The following is a 20,200-nucleotide window of genomic DNA, read 5'->3' as shown; positions in this document are numbered from 1 at the left end:
AAAAAGTCAAGGAGCCTGAATACCTTCAGAATGCCCTGTATGTGTGTGTGATGGGATGTATAGACACTGTGGATGGAATATATATTTTATTTGAAGAATACGTACAGTAATAGTTGAATAGGATGGACTTGACTAGAATACAGTTTCCCTCCCCAGTCATCTTTTATTCATCAGTCACCAAACGGGGATGGACTACCTGAACTTGTCGAATAATAAACGCTTGTCTTCTACATGTGTTTTAAACATTTTCCCCAGACTGAGTTCTTTCTAAAGTGTGTGTGTGTTAGAGCTGTTAGTCTGAGGTGTCAGGACTGGTACATACAGTAGGTTGTGTGTGTGTGTGTGTGTGTGTGTGTGTTAGAGCTGTTTGTCTGAGGTATTAGTCTGAGGTACATACAGTAAGATGGGGACTTTTTCAGTTGAGGTGTTTCCTGCCTGGTGGCTGCTCTTGAGGAAGTTCCCCGCTGATGGTTTTGTTTTCTAATAAATCAAAGTGACAGTCGCTACTGCTGTAGTCGTGCCAAACCGTCAAATGCCAACTGTCCTTTAGTTCACAGTTGCACAAATGATTGGCCTGCCTGTTACTGATTGGCCTGCCTGTTACTGATTGGCCTGCCTGTTACTGATTGGCCTGCCTGTTACTGATTGGCCTGCCTGTTACTGATTGGCCGTCCTGTTACTGATTGGCCTGCCTGTTACTGATTGGCCTGCCTGTTACTGATTGGCCGGCCTGTTACTGATTGGCCTGCCTGTTACTGATTGGCCGGCCTGTTACTGATTGGCCGGCCTGTTACTGATTGGCCTGCCTGTTACTGATTGGCCGGCCTTTTACTGATTGGCCGGCCTGTTACTGATTGGCCGGCCTGTTACTGATTGGCCTGCCTGTTACTGATTGGCCTGACTGTTACTGATTGGCCGGCCTGTTACTGATTGGCCGGCCTGTTACTGATTGGCCGGCCTGTTACTGATTGGCCGGCCTGTTACTGATTGGCCGGCCTGTTACTGATTGGCCGGCCTGTTACTGATTGGCCGGCCTGTTACTGATTGGCCGGCCTGTTACTGATTGGCCGGCCTGTTACTGATTGGCCTGCCTGTTACTGATTGGCCTGCCTGTTACTGATTGGCCTGCCTGTTACTGATTGGCCTGCCTGTTACTGATTGGCCTGCCTGTTACTGATTGGCCGGCCTGTTACTGATTGGCCGGCCTGTTACTGATTGGCCGGCCTGTTACTGATTGGCCGGCCTGTTACTGATTGGCCTGCATGTTACTGATTGGCCTGCATGTTACTGATTGGCCGGCCTGTTACTGATTGGCCGGCCTGTTACTGATTGGCCGGCCTGTTACTGATTGGCCGGCCTGTTACTGATTGGCCGGCCTGTTACTGATTGGCCGGCCTGTTACTTTTAGAGGAAGAGCTGAAGTCTCTGCTCCATCTCTGAAAACGAATGGCTCCGTCACAATGAGCCTTTCCTCTATTCTGCACTATCTCCTCCATTCCTTCTCAACCGTATTAGAGAATTCCCAAGGTCCCTCCTCAATAACCTTTTCCTCCATTGGATTCTGAGTTTGAGGAACAGATCTTTTTGATCACCTTTCCTGTTCTTCTCATGTTCTTCTCTATTTGACGTGAAACCTCACTGTTCTTCTCCTCTGGCTATATGGATTCTTATTGAAGTTCTTCTCTTCCACAGACCAACAAGTGGTGTCGTTGGAAGCGGCTCTCGTGGCATGACTACTACAAACAAGGGAAACAAAGCCTTGAAGGTAAACTAACCAAAGAAGTACATAGACCCCTACCTTAACCTTTGTCTCTCTTACACTGTCAGTGTGGGGAGAAAAGGTATGTTCTTCTTACCATCTGTACTCTAGTCATACTTGTTTGTTTGTCATCACCCCTCTTCCTCCTTCTCCTTCTTTGTCCCCCCTTCCTCCTCCTCCTGACCACATCCCCTCCCTTTCCCCTGCTCTTTGGACCACATTGAAAATAACTGCTGTATAATCCTTTCATGAGTTATCCTCTGGGCTTTGTACTTTTTACTGAAAAATGTTTTACCTTCAAAATGAATCAAATCATCCCCCCCCTTCACTTCCCTCTCAGGTGAAGAAGGAGCCAGGGGAGAATGGGACCAGCCTCACGGACGACGAACTGGTGACCATGTCTGTCCGGGAGCTCAACGCTCACCTCCGCGGCCTCACCAAGGACGAAATCCTGCAGCTCAAGCAGCGGCGGCGCACCCTGAAGAACCGTGGCTACGCCGCCAGCTGCCGCGTCAAGCGGGTCACCCAGAAGGAGGAGCTAGAGAAGCAGAAGACGGCGCTGCAGCTGGAGGTGGACAAGCTGGCCACAGAGAACGCCACCATGAAGGTGGAGCTGGACTCGCTGCGCTCCAAGTACGAGGCCCTGCAGAGCTTCGCCAGGACTGTGGCGCGCAGCCCGGCCGTAGCCTTAACCCCAGGGGGTCGGGGGGTCATGGGGCCCCTGGTCCCTGGGAAGGTGGCCACGGCCACCAGCGTCATCACCATCATCAAGTCCAAGACGGGAGCCAGGTCGTAGTATCGGGGCTGGGCGGCGTGGAGAGTTATCAGACTAATGAAACAACGTGTACTATAGTCAGTGTATCATCATGGAGCACAGGATTAGTTCCCTTGTCTGTCTTTTGGGCCAGAACACACAACACAACCCCCCCAGACCTTTGTACCAGCTAGTAACACCCCTTCAATTGGCCAGCAGCAGAGGCCACACCAACCCTTATCAGACAGCCTTTAGTAGTATAAACCATACTTCCATTCTGCCTTGGCACCAACCCTTATCAGACAGCCTTTAGTAGTATAAACCATACTTCCATTCTGCCTTGGCACTGTACAAGCAGAAATACATACACCAGAGGAGGCTGGTGGAGGAGCTATAGGAGGACGGGCTCATTGTAATGGCTGGAAGGGAATAAATAGAACGGTATCAAACACATGGAAAGCACATGTTCCATGAATTCCATTCCAGCCATTACAATGAGCCTCCGCTGGACTATACACATCCTTCCTCTATGGTGTATTTTCACATACTGATTCTAAAGGTTAAAGGTCACGTGAGTCCAGGAAGGTCGTACGACGCAGCCCAATCCATAATTGATGTCACTCCATCTGGTGTTGGAAGTCGAGCTCTCGATGGAGTTGTGTGTTTCTGTACATGGTACTAAGTGTTTGAGTGTTTGTTTGTTTCCTACAGTTTCCTCTGAGTCTTTTCCATCCCGACACAGGGTTTAGATGTGGAAATGCACTCTTTCATAACGACTAGCCACCAACAGTCTAGCCACACCCGGTTGGCATTATGCTTCAAGTTCTTAGCCCTCTCTCTGTATCACAAGTGGAGAAAGAGTGATTGCAGTTAGCAACAAGCCTAGGCCTGTTAGAATGCACTGACTATGAGAAGAGGGAAATGCACTGTATGGTATTGATGTCTTGTGAGCAACCTTCAGTAAGGACTAGTAACTCACCCATCAGACCAGTTCATGTGATTTTAGTTGGTAAAAAAAACTAAACAGGAAATTCTGTTAAGTTGAGCATTTATTTAGGTTCAGGTCAGCCTGTCACAGAATTTTACCAACAGGAGATGCAATAATACACACATGCACTGAAAAATAGGAAGTTACATAGTTTAATGTAAGTGGAATGAGTCAATCTGATCTGCAAAATAATACGGTAGCCTACTTGGTATGGGATGATAATTATTATTATAATAATAGGTGTGATGTTGGAGTTGACAATGCCATTCCAGGATTACAAGATTGTTTCTTTCTCCAGTATCTGAGAAGCAGAATGTTTTTACAAGATCTTGTGATGATTATGCTTTGGGAGGACAATTTTTGAACCTCAAAACATTTAAAACTCAATTTGTGCTCCATCGAGTAAATAAGTTGGAACTGTTTTGTAAATAAGTAGTTTTTTTGTGTGTATGTAATAACATGTGAACTGGCTGGTCACATATTCCAAAATAATATTCACACAACAAGCTTTACTGTTTAATTGTCAACGTGTGTGTATTCTAGAAGTCGTTGACTTAGAGTTCTTGATTTGTATTGATGCATAGACGAGCATCTGGCGTTGTTTATAGAAACACTGGAAAAGAAAACTTCAAACAAAAAAACCTGTGATATCCTTTTTGCAATTGTACCAAAAGTGGCTTACTATTGAAGGCTGGTAGCTTTTTCTAGTGACTAGGCGCGTACTGTGTGGGGTAGCGCGTGACGTGATGTGTATAAGTGACAGTTGGCAGTGTTGTTCACTGTATAGATGTCATGCTGTGGTATTTTCTATAGGAATCTGTAATAGAGATAATATAGCTGGTGTAAACATCATCTATTGTCTTCATCCATATTGGCATCTGTGATATCTCTTCCAATAGCTGTGATTCACAAATGTTTTTGTCATTGTGACGTTATTACTGTCGACCGAGCAGGCATAGGGGTAAGATAAGGCCCTTGGTTCATTTTGAATCCCAGTTAAGTGGCCCTCCTCCCCTCTCTTTGGTTTCAACTCCAGGGGGACATCACCTCTGATTTAGATTAAACTGTTATTGTCTTATCCATTTACCAAAGGGGACTACTTGCAATTTGCGAAGGGATAATAGCCTCACAATTTACTTTTTCAAAGACTAAGCAAAATCAAAATCTTTGACACTCTCTTACCGTATAGCCAACCATTGTAAAAGCTCTCCTTGAATAAATAACTTCTTCTCATTCTAACTATGAGAAGAGAGGCTCAGCATGCAGCTTTATACAGGTGACTAATAACAGGTCATCTCCTGACTGTCAGGTTGTGTTCATGGTTTTTGTGAGGGTAAACATGCACTAATCTCCAGCTTGTTCTGCTCAGGAGAAAACAAGTTTGCCCTAAAAATAAACCATTGCAGCTCTGAGAAGAAGCTGTTAGGGATGGCACTTGTTGTTGATAGTCACTCATTAACAATTTTTCTAAAATGACTTTTTGTTCAGGCACCAAATGAAGATCTGGAAGATCAACCTGCTGCCAGTAATGCTGCTTACGTGCCAAGTGTCACCCCTGTCTTCTGACCCTGTAAGAGGGATTTATCAGTAAGCAGTTTTACCTTTTAAAAGGTGATAGTATCTATGTAATGACATGGGATATATTCAGTATTTTACAACTTCATGTCGGATGGTTCCTTGCCCTGAATATATCTATATGAGCCTGGAGAAACTGTATTCCATGGTTTGAATTTCTTTAAACAATAAACCAATATAAACTTCACCTAACTTGATCCTCTGCCAGCTAAAAACCAATGGGTGTGATGGGGGGGGGGGATGTTCAAAAAGTGATGCCAGAGCACCTTTAAGTAATGTAAAAACCAATGGGAGTGATGGGGGGCAAATGTTCAAAAAGTGATGCCAGAACACCTTTAAGTAATGTAAAAACCAATCATCACAGTTTCTCCTGGCCCATAGACTTCTATCAGGGTAAGGATACCACGAGCATTAAGTTGTGAATTAATGAACATATCCTTTTAAAACAGAGCAGCTGAGAGGAAAAGGTTAGGAAGCAGAGATCTGAATATGTCCAAATGATCCAGGACCCAGACTGTTAGCCTATAGCTAGAATAGTCCAGGAAGGTGGAAGGAACCCACAGCACTTGAAGTTGTATGGTAGGTAGAGCTGAACAGGAGGAACCCACAGCACTTGAAGTTGTATGGTAGGTAGACCTGAACAGGAGGAACCCACAGCACTTGAAGTTGTATGGTAGGTAGACCTGAACAGGAGAGAATAGGTCTGCACTCCAGTGTGTAACATGCTATTCCCCACACCTCTGAGCTCACATCAGATCAGGGCATCTGAAATGGACACTTCCCTGCATTACCAAAAGCAGTGCACTATATATGGAATAGGGTGCCATCAGACACAGCCCTAGTATATAGTGTATGTACGCTAAAACATCCTCACTGTCTTCTGAACACACTTCGATATTTCCATTGACTAGAAGATAATCCATGGATATATATGACTCTTGACATTCCCCAGTTTGGGTGTTGTCGTTCTTGTTGCTGTGGCAGTCTTGTGGAGTGAACCTTTAATGTGTCTTCACAATGTTAAAAAGGCATCCTGACCTATGACCTTTCTCGCATATGTACAGTGAGCACCATAATTCATTGGACAGTGAAATGTTTTTGTTTGTTATTTTGGTTCTGTACTCTAGCACTTTGAGTTTGAAAGGATACAATGACAATGAGGCTGAAGTGCAGACTGTCAGCTTTAATTTGTGGGTATTTTCATACATATCGGATGAACCGTTTAGAAATTATAGAAGCTTTTGTACATAGTCGACCCCATTTTCAGGCATCAAAAAACATTGGACAGTATAACATGATGTAGAATAAAGTAATCATTGTTAATATTTCATCACATATCCTTTGCATGCAATGACTGCTTGAAGTCTGCGATGCATCGACATCCCCAGACGCTGGGTATCTTCCCTGGTGATGCTCTGCCAGGCCTGTACTGCAGCCATCTTCAGTTCCTGCTTGTTTCAGGGACTTATTGCCTTCAGTCTCCTCTTCTGCATGTTCAATGTGATTCAGATCCGGTGATTGACTCGGCCAGTCAAGGATTCTCCACTTTTTGGCCATAAAAAACCCTTCGTTGCTCCAGCAGTATGTTTAGGGTCATTGTCTTGTTGCGTGATGAAGTGCCGTCCAATGAGTTTGGAGGCATTGGGTTTTATCTGAGCAGATAAAATATTTCTGTAGACTTCAGAATTCATTGTTCTAATTCTGTCCGCAGTCACATCGTCGATGAAGCCTGTTCCACTGGCAGCCATACAGGCCCAAGCCATAACACCCCCTCCACCATGTTTCACGGATGAGGTGGTATGCTTTGGATCATGGGCCTGTCTTTTTTTCTTCCCTTTCCTCTTTCCATCACTCTGGTCCATGTTCATCTTTGTCTCATCTGTCCACAATACTTTTTTTCCAGAACTCTTGGGGTTCTTTTAGGTGCTCTTTAGCAAACTGTAATCTGGCCTTTCTGTTCTTCAGGCTCATCAGTGGTTTGCATCTTGTAGTGTATCCTCTGTAGTCCTGCTGGTGTAGTCTTCTACATATGGTAGACTTTGACACATCTACACCTGCATCCAGGAGAGTGTTTTTGATCTGTTGGGCTGTTGTCTGGGGGGTGTTCTTCACCATAGAGAGTATTCTCCGGTCATCCACTACACACTACAGTGGTCATCCTCAGACAACCGGGTCTTTTGACATAATTTAGTTCACCGGTTAATTTTTTTCTTGTTAATGATGAACCAAACGGTTGACTTGGGCATGCCCAGGGTTTTTGCAATGTTCCTGATTGATTGATTTTCATTTCTGAGCCTTATGACGGCCAGCTTCATTTGCATGGACACTGCCCTCTTCCTCATGTTGTCACACCCCAACAACAACCTCCAAAGGCAATAGCAGTCTAGAATCAATACTATTCATCAACAGCTCTCCTGCATTCACTAACGACACAAATGAATACACCTGCCTAACGACACATCTGTGAAGCCAATTCAACAAACACTTGTACTACCTTGAAATGGGGGGACCATGTACAAAAGGTGCTGTCATTTCTAAACGGTTCATCCGATATGTATGAAAATACCCTCAAATTAAAGCTGACAGTCTGCACTTCACCCTCATTGTGATTGTATCCTTTCAAACTCAAAGTGCTGGAGTACAGAACCAAAATAACAAAACAACGGTCACTGTCCAATGTGGTGCTCATTGTACATGTATCTCTTCTGGAGAGGGAGTCACGCACACACACGCACGCACGCGCGCGCGCGCACACACACACACACACACACACACACACACACACACACACACACACACACACACACACACACACAGGTGTATAGTAGGTAGCTACTGTAGGTAGTGTTGACCGTCGTGAAAAAGTGACCCTTATACATATGCAAACTCAGTGGACAGGCGTGAGAGTAAAGCTAGAAGAGTAGTCTATATTGTTGTAATAGTGACTGTGGTCTAATGATTTTTATACCAACAGCTCTTGTGTTTTGGATTGGAATTCTTGTGGCGTTGTTCTTTTACCCCACACACACCAAACTGCAGTTGGCCCTTAGTTTATGTTGGTTAAGGAGAATGAAAACCATGGGAACTGCTAGAGAGTACAACTGTTCAGATATAAATACATTGTGTAGAACAGATATGATTACCTGTCATGATAGAATTGGGAATTGTGTCACATCCATTCGTTTATATTTTTATCTGCAACGTTGTTGAGCGTTCCACCCTCACTGGACACGCCCCAGATGTTCACTCACTGTGATGCCTGTCTAAAGGGATTCTAGTCTAGGGGAAGTAGCCCAATGCCTGACTAACCCTTCTCTAACAGTAGACTTCCCCTGACCGAAACCCCTAAACCCGAAGACTATGGAGTGATATTAGAACCAGCAGAAACTGAATATTTATTCACAAATTGAATTTCTGTTGTCACATATATCACTCCATAGATTAGAAGACTGGTATTACCTGTTCTAAAGACTAAACCTACAGATATTATACAGTCTATAGATGTGTGATTATACAATCTGTAAAACAGGGCTGAAGTTATGTCCTGAAGTAGAAGAAGTGACCAGGAACACAATCCTGAGTAACATAAGGGCCACTTGCAATTTCTGTTGTCATTTGTGGTTTGATTAGTTTGGTTCCTACCATGCTGCTAATTCAATCATTACTGCTCATTGTCTCCTGAAACTCTATTTGTTTGTCTTTGTTCGTTGAATGTGTATCTGATATTGATCTTAAAAACACTGGAATTAATTTGTTCTGCAGCTGATCTTGTTTTTACTTAGTTATGGCGGTTTGTTTAATAGCGAGTTGTATTGGAGAGGATGAATAACTAATCAGCAATTGTGTGACGATTTGCTAGCTCTAGTAGAGATATGTAGGCTTTTTTGAATCAAATTATGCTTGGTGAACATTTGACTGTGCAGGTATTTCTCACTCGAGTATAGGTCTATGTTTCAAAGGTATTAAGTCTGAAAATAAAGCTGTTGGAAGTGTCTGAATGGTATATCAAGTTATTATTAAACAGTTTCTGTTATTTTTCTGTATGGGTTGTAATAAGATATTGCAGTACTTTGTATGGAAAACAGAGAATAGTTCATTGTAACTTTGTAAATTATTGTACTTTTTTGCAATCTGTAGATAAGTAATATGATGTATTCATATATAATGACTGTGGTTTTAACCGTGGTTCTCTGAAATGTCTAAGTTATTGATGTGTGTGTGTGTATATATAGTATGTTTGTTGATACAGCTTACTTTATTTTCTATATGACCAATAAAAAGGTTTTGAAAAGGACTATTAGATGTGACCCTCTCTTCCTGTGGTGGCCCATTCAGACACTGTTGAAATGTTGAAATGAGTTTTCGTCATATTTTTCTGTGGCGTCATTGACCCACTTTGATGCTAGTAAAAATAAACTGACGGGGAAGGCTTTTTGCTGTCCAGGGTGGCTTTTCAGGAGGCGGAGATCATTTAGATGGCACAATTTACTTCTTTTTTTTGTGATCCAAAAAAAGCCGTCGGGCGGGCGACCCAGTTTGACTAACCTCGGCGGACATATTTTTGGCCCAACACGACTAAAACATGAGAGTCATGAAGGATGTGCGGTGTGCCTAGCTGTCCTAGATTAGGAAGAGTAGTGAGTTAGTCATCCCCTGTCCCTCGGGGCCTCCTGGGCCCCTCAGTGTTAACACATGGTTCATCACATCAGACATCACCCATCACATGAATGTCTATACCTTGACTCACATTCAGAACATATTTTATGTGGGGAACCTGGTTAGCAAAGAACTAATGGTTCTGTCTAGAGTCTAGACTAATACCTTTTCCCCACTAGGCTACTGAGCTGAACCAAACTGAGCAGAGCTGTTGGTACTGCGCTGGCCTGGTTACACATCCATCCACTGTAGTTGTGGGAACTGTGATGTAAAGCACAGTGAAAGGTACATATCCACACCAGCACAGTGTGGTTGGGCTCAGAAAGATGGTGCCAACAGGGTGTAACTGTCATGTGTAACCCAGCATTGCTTCTTTGTACAACCATTCCCTCCTATCAGCTCATACAGGTCTCGCTGTCCTCATCAGATGCTTCACTCCCCCACCCTTCCCCCCTCCCCTGATGGCTGCCCCAGACGGTCTCGCTGTCCTCATCAGATGCTTCACTCCCCCACCCTTCCCCCCTCCCCTGATGGCTTCCCAGACGGTCTCTCTGTCCTCATCAGATGCTTCACTCCCCCACCCTCCCCCCTCCCCCCTGATGGCTGCCCCAGACGGTCTCTCTGTCCTCATCAGATGCTTCACCCCCCCACCCTTCCCCCTTCCCCCCTCCCCTGATGGCTGCCCCAGACGGTCTCTCTGTCCTCATCAGATGCTTCACTCCCCCACCCTTCCCCCCTCCCCCCTGATGGCTGCCCCAGACGGTCTCTCTGTCCTCATCAGATGCTTCACCCCCCTACCCTTCCCCCCTCCCCTGATGGCTGCCCCAGACGGTCTCTCTGTCCTCATCAGATGCTTCACCCCCCCCCTCCCTTCCCCCCTCCCCTGATGACTGCCCCAAACGGGCTCTATGGCCTCTGAAGACTTGATTAATTTGACGGGTTGGGTTAAAGTGATCTGGTGGGCAATCTAGGACACTTGTGTAGCAGGTGCACTGTCCTAGATCCTAAACCCGCCTGATGCCCGCTGCCACCGACCGCACAATTAATGTTACCATCATCCCCATGAGCCGTGGTGTTAATTTACCACCATGCCCGACTCTGCCAAAGCTTAGCATGCCGCTTCCTCCAAATGTCATCGTTTTAGAGGACAAATCTATTAAACATAGTTATTATTAGGGTTGTTCATAAACAGCAAACTACACTGAACAAAAATATAAACGCAACATGTAACGTGTTGGTCCCTCACTTATTTATGAGCTGAAATAAAAGATCCCAGAAATGTTCCATGCACACAAAAAAAAACGTATTTCTGTGAAAAGTTGTGCACATTTGTTTATATCCCTGTTAGTGAGCATTTCTCCTTTGCCAAGATAATTCATCCACTTGATAGGTGTGGCATATCAAGAAACTGATTGAAAAGCATGATCATTACACAGGTGCACCTTGTGCGGGGGACAATAAAACGCCACAGATGTCTCCAGTCTTGAGGGAGCGTGCAATTGGCACGCTGACAGCAGGAAGGTCCACCAGAGCTGTTGTCAGAGAATTGAACGTTTTATTTCTCTGTCATAAAATGCCTCCAAAGTCATTTTAGAGAATTTGGCAGTATGTCCAACCGGCCTCACAACCTCAGACCACGTGTAACCACGCTAGCCCAGGACCTCCACATTCAGCTGCTTCACCTTTGGCATCGTCCGAGGGGGGTGGGGGGTAATAAAGCCCTTTTGTGGGGAAAAACTCATTCGGATTGGCTGGGCCTGGCTCCCCAGTGGGTGAGCCTATGCCCTGCCAGGCCCACCCATGGCTGCACCTCTGCCCAGTCATATGAAATCCATAGATTAGGACCTAACACATTTATTTAAATTGACTGATTTCCTTATGTGAACTGTTACTCAGTAAAATGTTTGAAATTGTTGCATGTTGCGTTTATATTTTAGGTTAGTATACATTGAATAATACAAGCTCTTTGAATGTTCTCTCACTGGTGTCCACTCACTTATTTTGGTAATGTGCTGCATGACGGATAGCTGCACAAAACATCAGCAGTCCAGGCAGTAGACAGTACTTCAAGCCCCACGGTGTCTGGTTCTGCTCTTGGGGGTGGTGGTAGCCTTGAGGTTCGAGTGGGTTGCCGGTGCAAACCGAATGCCAGTGCAAACCGGAAACAGTTTTTAGGGAGGGCTGTGGCTGAAGCTGTGCTGCTCCCTAAGCTTGTCGTGTTCGGTGTGTAATGTGTTGGGTATTGTGTCAGCAATCATCATTGCAAATGGATATCATGGAAAATATATATTCTATTCTAATGCAGCAGTCAAAAACTATGGACCATTTAGGTTTTCATAATGTGTTCTGTTAATAAAGGCAAGGACAAATCGATGTATTATTTAAAGTGCTTACTAAACACAATATGTTCAAGTAATCTACATTCTACTCTTAGTACCTACATAGTGTGATAGCATGTGTACAATATATGGTGGAGCTTTGCTCCCTCTGCTGGACATGGATAGGTAGTGCAGAGAGGGAGAGGGAAATTATTGCATGTTGAAGCAGTACCCACTGAGTGGACAACATATTAGGCACTCTTTCCATGACATAGACTGACCAGGTTAAAGCTATGATCCCTTATTGATGTCACTTGTTAAATCCACTTCAACCAGTGTAGATGAAGGGGATGAGACAGGTTAAAGAAGTATTTTTAAGCCTTGAGACAATTGAGACATGGATTGTGTATGTGTGCCATTCAGAGGGTGAATGGGCAAGACAAAATATTTAAGTGCCTTTGAACTGGCTATGGTAGTGCCAGGCACACCAGTTTGTGTCAAGAACTGCAATGCTGCTGCTGTTTTTCACGCTCAACAGTTTCCCATGCGTACCAAGTATTGTTAACCACCCAAAGGACATCCAGTCAACTTGACACAACTGTGGGAGACAGTGGAGTCAACATGGGCCCCGTGGAATGCTTTTAACACCTTGTAGAGTGCTCAGATGAATTGAGGCTGTTCTGAGGGCAAAAGGAGGGGGTTGCAACTCAATATTAGGAAGGTGTTCCCCATGGATTACAGGGAACATTCGCACTGAGCTAAAGGGTAGAGCTGCCGCTTTCAAGGTGCGGGACTCTAACCCGGAAATTTACAAGAATTTCAGCTATGCCCTGCGACGAACCATCGAACAGGCAAAGCGTCAATACAGGGCTAAGATTGAACCATACTACACTGGCTCCGATGCTCGTCTTATGTGGCAGGGCTTGCAAACTATTACAGACTACAAAGGGAAGCACAGCCTCGAGCTGCCCAGTGACACGAGCCTACCAGACGAGCTAAATCACTTCTATGCTCGCTTCGAGGCATGCAACACTGAGGCATGCATGAGAGCATCAGCTGTTCTGGACAACTGTGTGATCATGCTCTCCGTGAGTAAGATCTTTAAACAGGTCAACATACACAAGGCTGCGGGGCCAGATGGATTACCAGGACATGTGCTCCGGGCATGTGTTGACCAACTGGCAGGTGTCTTCACTGACATTTTCAACATGTCCCTGATTGAGTCTGTAATACCAACATGTTTCAAGCAGACCACCATAGTCCCTGTGCCCAAGAACACAAAGGCAACCTGCCAAAATGACTACAGACCCGTAGCACTCACATCAACACCATTATCCCAGAAACCCTAGATCCACTCCAATTTGCATACTGCCCAAACAGATCCACAGATGATGCAATCTCTATTGCACTCCACACTGCCCTTTCCCACATGGACAAAAGGAACACTTATGTGAGAATGTTATTCATTGACTACAGCTCAGCGTTCAACACCATAGTACCCTGAAAGCTCATCACTAAGCTAAGGATCATGGGACTAAACACTTCCCTCTGCAACTGGACCCTGGACTTCCTGACGGGCCACCCCCAGGTGGAGAGTAGGTAGCAACACATCTGCCAGGCTGATCCTCAACACTGGGGCTCCCCAGGGGTGTGTGCTCTGTCCCCTCCTGTACTCCCTGTTCACCCACGACTGCATGGCCAGGCACGACTCCAACACCATCATTAAGTTTGCAGACGACACAACAGTGATAAATTGGAAGAGTCAGCTTTTTAAACCAACATGGCTCAGTTTAAAGTGTTTTTACATTGTAGTAAAACAAAATCTCATTCGATATGCGTTTTGACACTGATCACTGACAACGACGAGACAGCCTATAGGGAGGAGGTCAGAGACCTGGCCAGGTGGTACCAGAATAACAACCTATCCCTCAACGTAACCAAGACTAAGGAGATGATTGTAGACTACAGGAAAAGGAGGACCGAGCACGCCCCCATTCTCATCGACGGGGTTGTAGTAGAGCAGGTTGAGAACTTCAAGTTCCTTGGTGTCCACATCAACAACAAACTAGAATGGTCCAAACACACCAAGACAGTCGGGAAGAGGGCACGACAAAGCCTATTCCCCCTCAGGAAACTAAAAAGATTTGGCATGGGTCCTGAGATCCTCAAAAGCTTCTACAGCTGCAACATCACTGCCTGGTACGGAAATTGCTCGGCCTCCTAGGCACTACAGAGGGTAGTGTGAACGGCCCGGTACATCATTGGGGCTAAGCTGCCTGCCATCCAGGACCAGGCCAGTCTTTTAACTGTTGTTTTATTTCTTTACCTACCTATTGTTCACCTAATACCTTTTTGCACTATTGGTTAGAGCCTGTAAGGAAGCATTTCACTGTAAGGTTGTATTCGGCGCACGTGACAAATAAACTTTGATTTGATTTAACATGTTTTTACCCACATGACCCAGCAGGAGGTATGGTAGAGGAATCCCCTGCTTTTGACCACATCACCCAGAATGGACTGTGGTATTTCCAGGGCCCAGCCCACCGTGTATTAACTAGAAACACAGTGGGCTGGGCCCTGGGGTGTATTAACTAGAAACACAGTGGGCTGGGCCCTGGGGTGTATTAACTAGAAACACAGTGGGCTGGGCCCTGGGGTGTATTAACTAGAAACACAGTGGGCTGGGCCCTGGGGTGTATTAACTAGAAACACAGTGGGCTGGGCCCTGGGGTGTATTAACTAGAAACACAGTGGGCTGGGCCCTGGGGTGTATTAACTAGAAACACAGTGGGCTGGGCCCTGGGGTGTATTAACTAGAAACACAGTGGGCTGGGCCCTGGGGTGTATTAACTAGAAACACGGTGGGGTGGGCCCTGGGGTGTATTAACTAGAAACACAGTGGGCTGGGCCCTGGGGTGTATTAACTAGAAACACAGTGGGCTGGGCCCTGGGGTGTATTAACTAGAAACACAGTGGGCTGGGCCCTGGGGTGTATTAACTAGAAACACAGTGGGCTGGGCCCTGGGGTGTATTAACTAGAAACACAGTGGGCTGGGCCCTGGGGTGTATTAACTAGAAACACGGTGGGCTGGGCCCTGGGGTGTATTAACTAGAAACACAGTGGGCTGGGCCCTGGGGTGTATTAACTAGAAACACAGTGGGCTGGGCCCTGGGGTGTATTAACTAGAAACACAGTGGGCTGGGCCCTGGGGTGTATTAACTAGAAACACAGTGGGCTGGGCCCTGGGCTGTATTAACTAGCAACACGGTGGGCTGGGCCCTGGGGTGTATTAACTAGAAACACAGTGGGCTGGGCCCTGGGGTGTATTAACTAGAAACACAGTGGGCTGGGCCCTGGGGTGTATTAACTAGAAACACAGTGGGCTGGGCCCTGGGGTGTATTAACTAGAAACACAGTGGGCTGGGCCCTGGGGTGTATTAACTAGAAACACAGTGGGCTGGGCCCTGGGGTGTATTAACTAGAAACACGGTGGGCTGGGCCCTGGGCTGTATTAACTAGAAACACGGTGGGCTGGGCCCTGGGGTGTATTAACTAGAAACACAGTGGGCTGGGCCCTGGGCTGTATTAACTAGAAACACAGTGGGCTGGGCCCTGGGCTGTATTAACTAGAAACACAGTGGGCTGGGCCCTGGGGTGTATTAACTAGAAACACAGTGGGCTGGGCCCTGGGGTGTATTAATTAGAAACACAGTGGGCTGGGCCCTGGGGTGTATTAACTAGAAACACAGTGGGCTGGGCCCTGGGGTGTATTAACTAGAAACACAGTGGGCTGGGCCCTGGGGTGTATTAACTAGAAACACAGTGGGCTGGGCCCTGGGGTGTATAAACTAGAAACACAGTGGGCTGGGCCCTGGGGTGTATTAACTAGAAACACGGTGGGCTGGGCCCTGGGGTGTATTAACTAGAAACACGGTGGACTGGGCCCTGGGGTGTATTAACTAGAAATATAGTGGGCTGGGCCCTGGGGTGTATTAACTAAAAACACAGTGGGCTGGGCCCTGGGGTGTATTAACTAGAAACACGGTGGGCTGGGCCCTGGGGTGTATTAACTATAAACACAGTGAGCTGGGCCCTGAGGTGTATTAACTAGAAACACGGTGGGCTGGGCCCTGGGGTGTATTAACTAGAAACACAGTGGGCTGGGCCCTGGGGTGTATTAACTAGAAACACAGTGGGCTGGGCCCTGGGGTGTATTAACTAGAAACACAGTGGGCTGGGCCCTGGGGTGTATAAACTAGAAACACAGTGGGCTGGGCCCTGGGGTGTATTAACTAGAAACACGGTGGGCTGGGCCCTGGGGTGTATTAACTAGAAACACGGTGGGCTGGGCCCTGGGGTGTATTAACTAGAAATATAGTGGGCTGGGCCCTGGGGTGTATTAACTAAAAACACAGTGGGCTGGGCCCTGGGGTGTATTAACTAGAAACACGGTGGGCTGGGCCCTGGGGTGTATTAACTAGAAACACAGTGAGCTGGGCCCTGAGGTGTATTAACTAGAAACACGGTGGGCTGGGCCCTGGGGTGTATTAACTAGAAACACGGTGGGCTGGGCCCTGGGGTGTATTAACTAGAAACACAGTGGGCTGGGCCCTGGGGTGTATTAACTAGAAACACAGTGGGCTGGGCCCTGGGGTGTATTAACTAGAAACACAGTGGGCTGGGCCCTGGGGTGTATTAACTAGAAACACAGTGGGCTGGGCCCTGGGGTGTATTAACTAGAAACACAGTGGGCTGGGCCCTGGGGTGTATTAACTAGAAACACGGTGGGCTGGGCCCTGGGGTGTATTAACTAGTAACACGGTGGGCTGGGCCCTGGGGTGTATAAACTAGAAACACAGTGGGCTGGGCCCTGGGGTGTATTAACTAGAAACACGGTGGGCTGGGCCCTGGGGTGTATTAACTAGAAACACGGTGGGCTGGGCCCTGGGGTGTATTAACTAGAAACATAGTGGGCTGGGCCCTGGGGTGTATTAACTAGAAACACAGTGGGCTGGGCCCTGGGGTGTATTAACTAGAAACACGGTGGGCTGGGCCCTGGGGTGTATTAACTAGAAACACGGTGGGCTGGGCCCTGGGGTGTATTAACTAGAAACACGGTGGGCTGGGCCCTGGGGTGTATTAACTAGAAACACGGTGGGCTGGGCCCTGGGGTGTATTAACTAGAAACACGGTGGGCTGGGCCCTGGGGTGTATTAACTAGAAACACAGTGAGCTGGGCCCTGGGGTGTATAAACTAGAAACACGGTGGGCTGGGCCCTGGGGTGTATTAACTACAAACACAGTGGGCTGGGCCCTGGGGTGTATTAACTAGAAACACAGTGAGCTGGGCCCTGAGGTGTATTAACTAGAAACACGGTGGGCTGGGCCCTGGGGTGTATTAACTAGAAACACGGTGGGCTGGGCCCTGGGGTGTATTAACTAGAAACACAGTGGGCTGGGCCCTGGGGTGTATTAACTAGAAACACAGTGGGCTGGGCCCTGGGGTGTATTAACTAGAAACACAGTGGGCTGGGCCCTGGGGTGTATTAACTAGAAACACAGTGGGCTGGGCCCTGGGGTGTATTAACTAGAAACACGGTGGGCTGGGCCCTGGGGTGTATTAACTAGAAACACGGTGGGCTGGGCCCTGAGGTGTATAAACTAGAAACACAGTGGGCTGGGCCCTGGGGTGTATTAACTAGAAACACAGTGGGCTGGGCCCTGGGGTGTATTAACTAGAAACACGGTGGGCTGGGCCCTGGGGTGTATTAACTAGAAACATAGTGGCCTGGGCCCTGGGGTGTATTAACTAGAAACACAGTGGGCTGGGCCCTGGGGTGTATTAACTAGAAACACGGTGGGCTGGGCCCTGGGGTGTATTAACTAGAAACACAGTGAGCTGGGCCCTGAGGTGTATTAACTAGAAACACGGTGGGCTGGGCCCTGGGGTGTATTAACTAGAAACACGGTGGGCTGGGCCCTGGGGTGTATTAACTAGAAACACGGTGGGCTGGGCCCTGGGGTGTATTAACTAGAAACACAGTGGGCTGGGCCCTGGGGTGTATTAACTAGAAACACAGTGGGCTGGGCCCTGGGGTGTATTAACTAGAAACACGGTGGGCTGGGCCCTGGGGTGTATTAACTAGTAACACGGTGGGCTGGGCCCTGGGGTGTATAAACTAGAAACACAGTGGGCTGGGCCCTGGGGTGTATTAACTAGAAACACGGTGGGCTGGGCCCTGGGGTGTATTAACTAGAAACACGGTGGGCTGGGCCCTGGGGTGTATTAACTAGAAACACGGTGGGCTGGGCCCTGGGGTGTATTAACTAGAAACACAGTGGGCTGGGCCCTGGGGTGTATTAACTAGAAACACAGTGGGCTGGGCCCTGGGGTGTATTAACTAGAAACACGGTGGGCTGGGACCTGGGGTGTATTAACTAGAAACACAGTGGGCTGGGCCCTGGGGTGTATTAACTAGAAACACGGTGGGCTGGGCCCTGGGGTGTATTAACTAGAAACACGGTGGGCTGGGCCCTGGGGTGTATTAACTAGAAACACGGTGGGCTGGGCCCTGGGGTGTATTAACTAGAAACACAGTGAGCTGGGCCCTGAGGTGTATTAACTAGAAACACGGTGGGCTGGGCCCTGGGGTGTATAAACTAGAAACACAGTGGGCTGGGCCCTGGGGTGTATTAACTAGAAACACGGTGGGCTGGGCCCTGGGGTGTATTAACTAGAAACACGGTGGGCTGGGCCCTGGGGTGTATTAACTAGAAACATAGTGGGCTGGGCCCTGGGGTATATTAACTAGAAACACAGTGGGCTGGGCCCTGGGGTGTATTAACTAGAAACACGGTGGGCTGGGCCCTGGGGTATATTAACTAGAAACACAGTGAGCTGGGCCCTGAGGTGTATTAACTAGAAACACGGTGGGCTGGGCCCTGGGGTGTATTAACTAGAAACACGGTGGGCTGGGCCCTGGGGTGTATTAACTAGTAACACGGTGGGCTGGGCCCTGGGGTGTATAAACTAGAAACACAGTGGGCTGGGCCCTGGGGTGTATTAACTAGAAACACGGTGGGCTGGGCCCTGGGGTGTATTAACTAGAAACACGGTGGGCTGGGCCCTGGGGTGTATTAACTAGAAACATAGTGGGCTGGGCCCTGGGGTGTATTAACTAGAAACACAGTGGGCTGGGCCCTGGGGTGTATTAACTAGAAACACGGTGGGCTGGGCCCTGGGGTGTATTAACTAGAAACACGGTGGGCTGGGCCCTGGGGTGTATTAACTAGAAACACGGTGGGCTGGGCCCTGGGGTGTATAAACTAGAAACACGGTGGGCTGGGCCCTGGGGTGTATTAACTAGAAACACGGTGGGCTGGGCCCTGGGGTGTATTAACTAGAAACACGGTGGGCTGGGCCCTGGGGTGTATTAACTAGAAACACGGTGGGCTGGGCTCTGGGGTGTATTAACTAGAAACATAGTGGGCTGGGCCCTGGGGTGTATTAACTAGAAACACAGTGGGCTGGGCCCTGGGGTGTATTAACTAGAAACACGGTGGGCTGGGCCCTGGGGTGTATTAACTAGAAAAAAAGTGAGCTGGGCCCTGAGGTGTATTAACTAGAAACACGGTGGGCTGGGCCCTGGGGTGTATTAACTAGAAACACAGTGGGCTGGGCCCTGGGGTGTATAAACTAGAAACACAGTGGGCTGGGCCCTGGGGTGTATTAACTAGAAACACGGTGGGCTGGGCCCTGGGCTGTATTAACTAGAAACACGGTGGGCTGGGCCCTGGGGTGTATTAACTAGAAACACAGTGGGCTGGGCCCTGGGCTGTATTAACTAGAAACATAGTGGGCTGGGCCCTGGGGTGTATTAACTAGAAACACGGTGGGCTGGGCCCTGGGGTGTATTAACTAGAAACACAGTGAGCTGGGCCCTGAGGTGTATTAACTAGAAACACGGTGGGCTGGGCCCTGGGGTGTATTAACTAGAAACACGGTGGGCTGGGCCCTGGGGTGTATTAACTAGAAACACGGTGGGCTGGGCCCTGGGGTGTATTAACTAGAAACACGGTGGGCTGGGCCCTGGGGTGTATTAACTAGAAACATAGTGGGCTGGGCCCTGGGGTGTATTAACTAGAAACA

General features: G+C 47.7%; 1 protein-coding gene across 3 annotated transcripts in view; it reads left to right on the top strand.

Annotated features, from left to right (window-relative positions):
* Positions 1–9,370, top strand: part of LOC109883538 (transcription factor MafG-like) — a 44,463-nt gene extending 35,093 nt beyond the window's left edge. For 2 of the 3 annotated variants that reach the window (XM_031813829.1, XM_031813828.1), the window contains exons 2-3: positions 1,693–1,765; positions 2,100–9,370. In XM_031813829.1, the coding sequence (XP_031669689.1) occupies positions 1,730–1,765; positions 2,100–2,555 (492 nt within the window). In that variant the 5' untranslated portion in view covers positions 1,693–1,729 and the 3' untranslated portion in view covers positions 2,556–9,370. Of the gene's footprint in view, positions 1–1,391; positions 1,528–1,692; positions 1,766–2,099 lie in introns of those variants that run through there. The other variant, XM_020475575.2, reaches the window with a different exon arrangement.
* Positions 9,371–20,200: the final 10,830 nt, after the last annotated feature.

This window comes from Oncorhynchus kisutch, unplaced genomic scaffold, assembly GCF_002021735.2.
Source record: "Oncorhynchus kisutch isolate 150728-3 unplaced genomic scaffold, Okis_V2 Okis06b-Okis10b_hom, whole genome shotgun sequence".
Taxonomy (NCBI): domain Eukaryota; kingdom Metazoa; phylum Chordata; class Actinopteri; order Salmoniformes; family Salmonidae; genus Oncorhynchus; species Oncorhynchus kisutch.
This window is presented reverse-complemented; position numbering and strand designations above follow the sequence as displayed.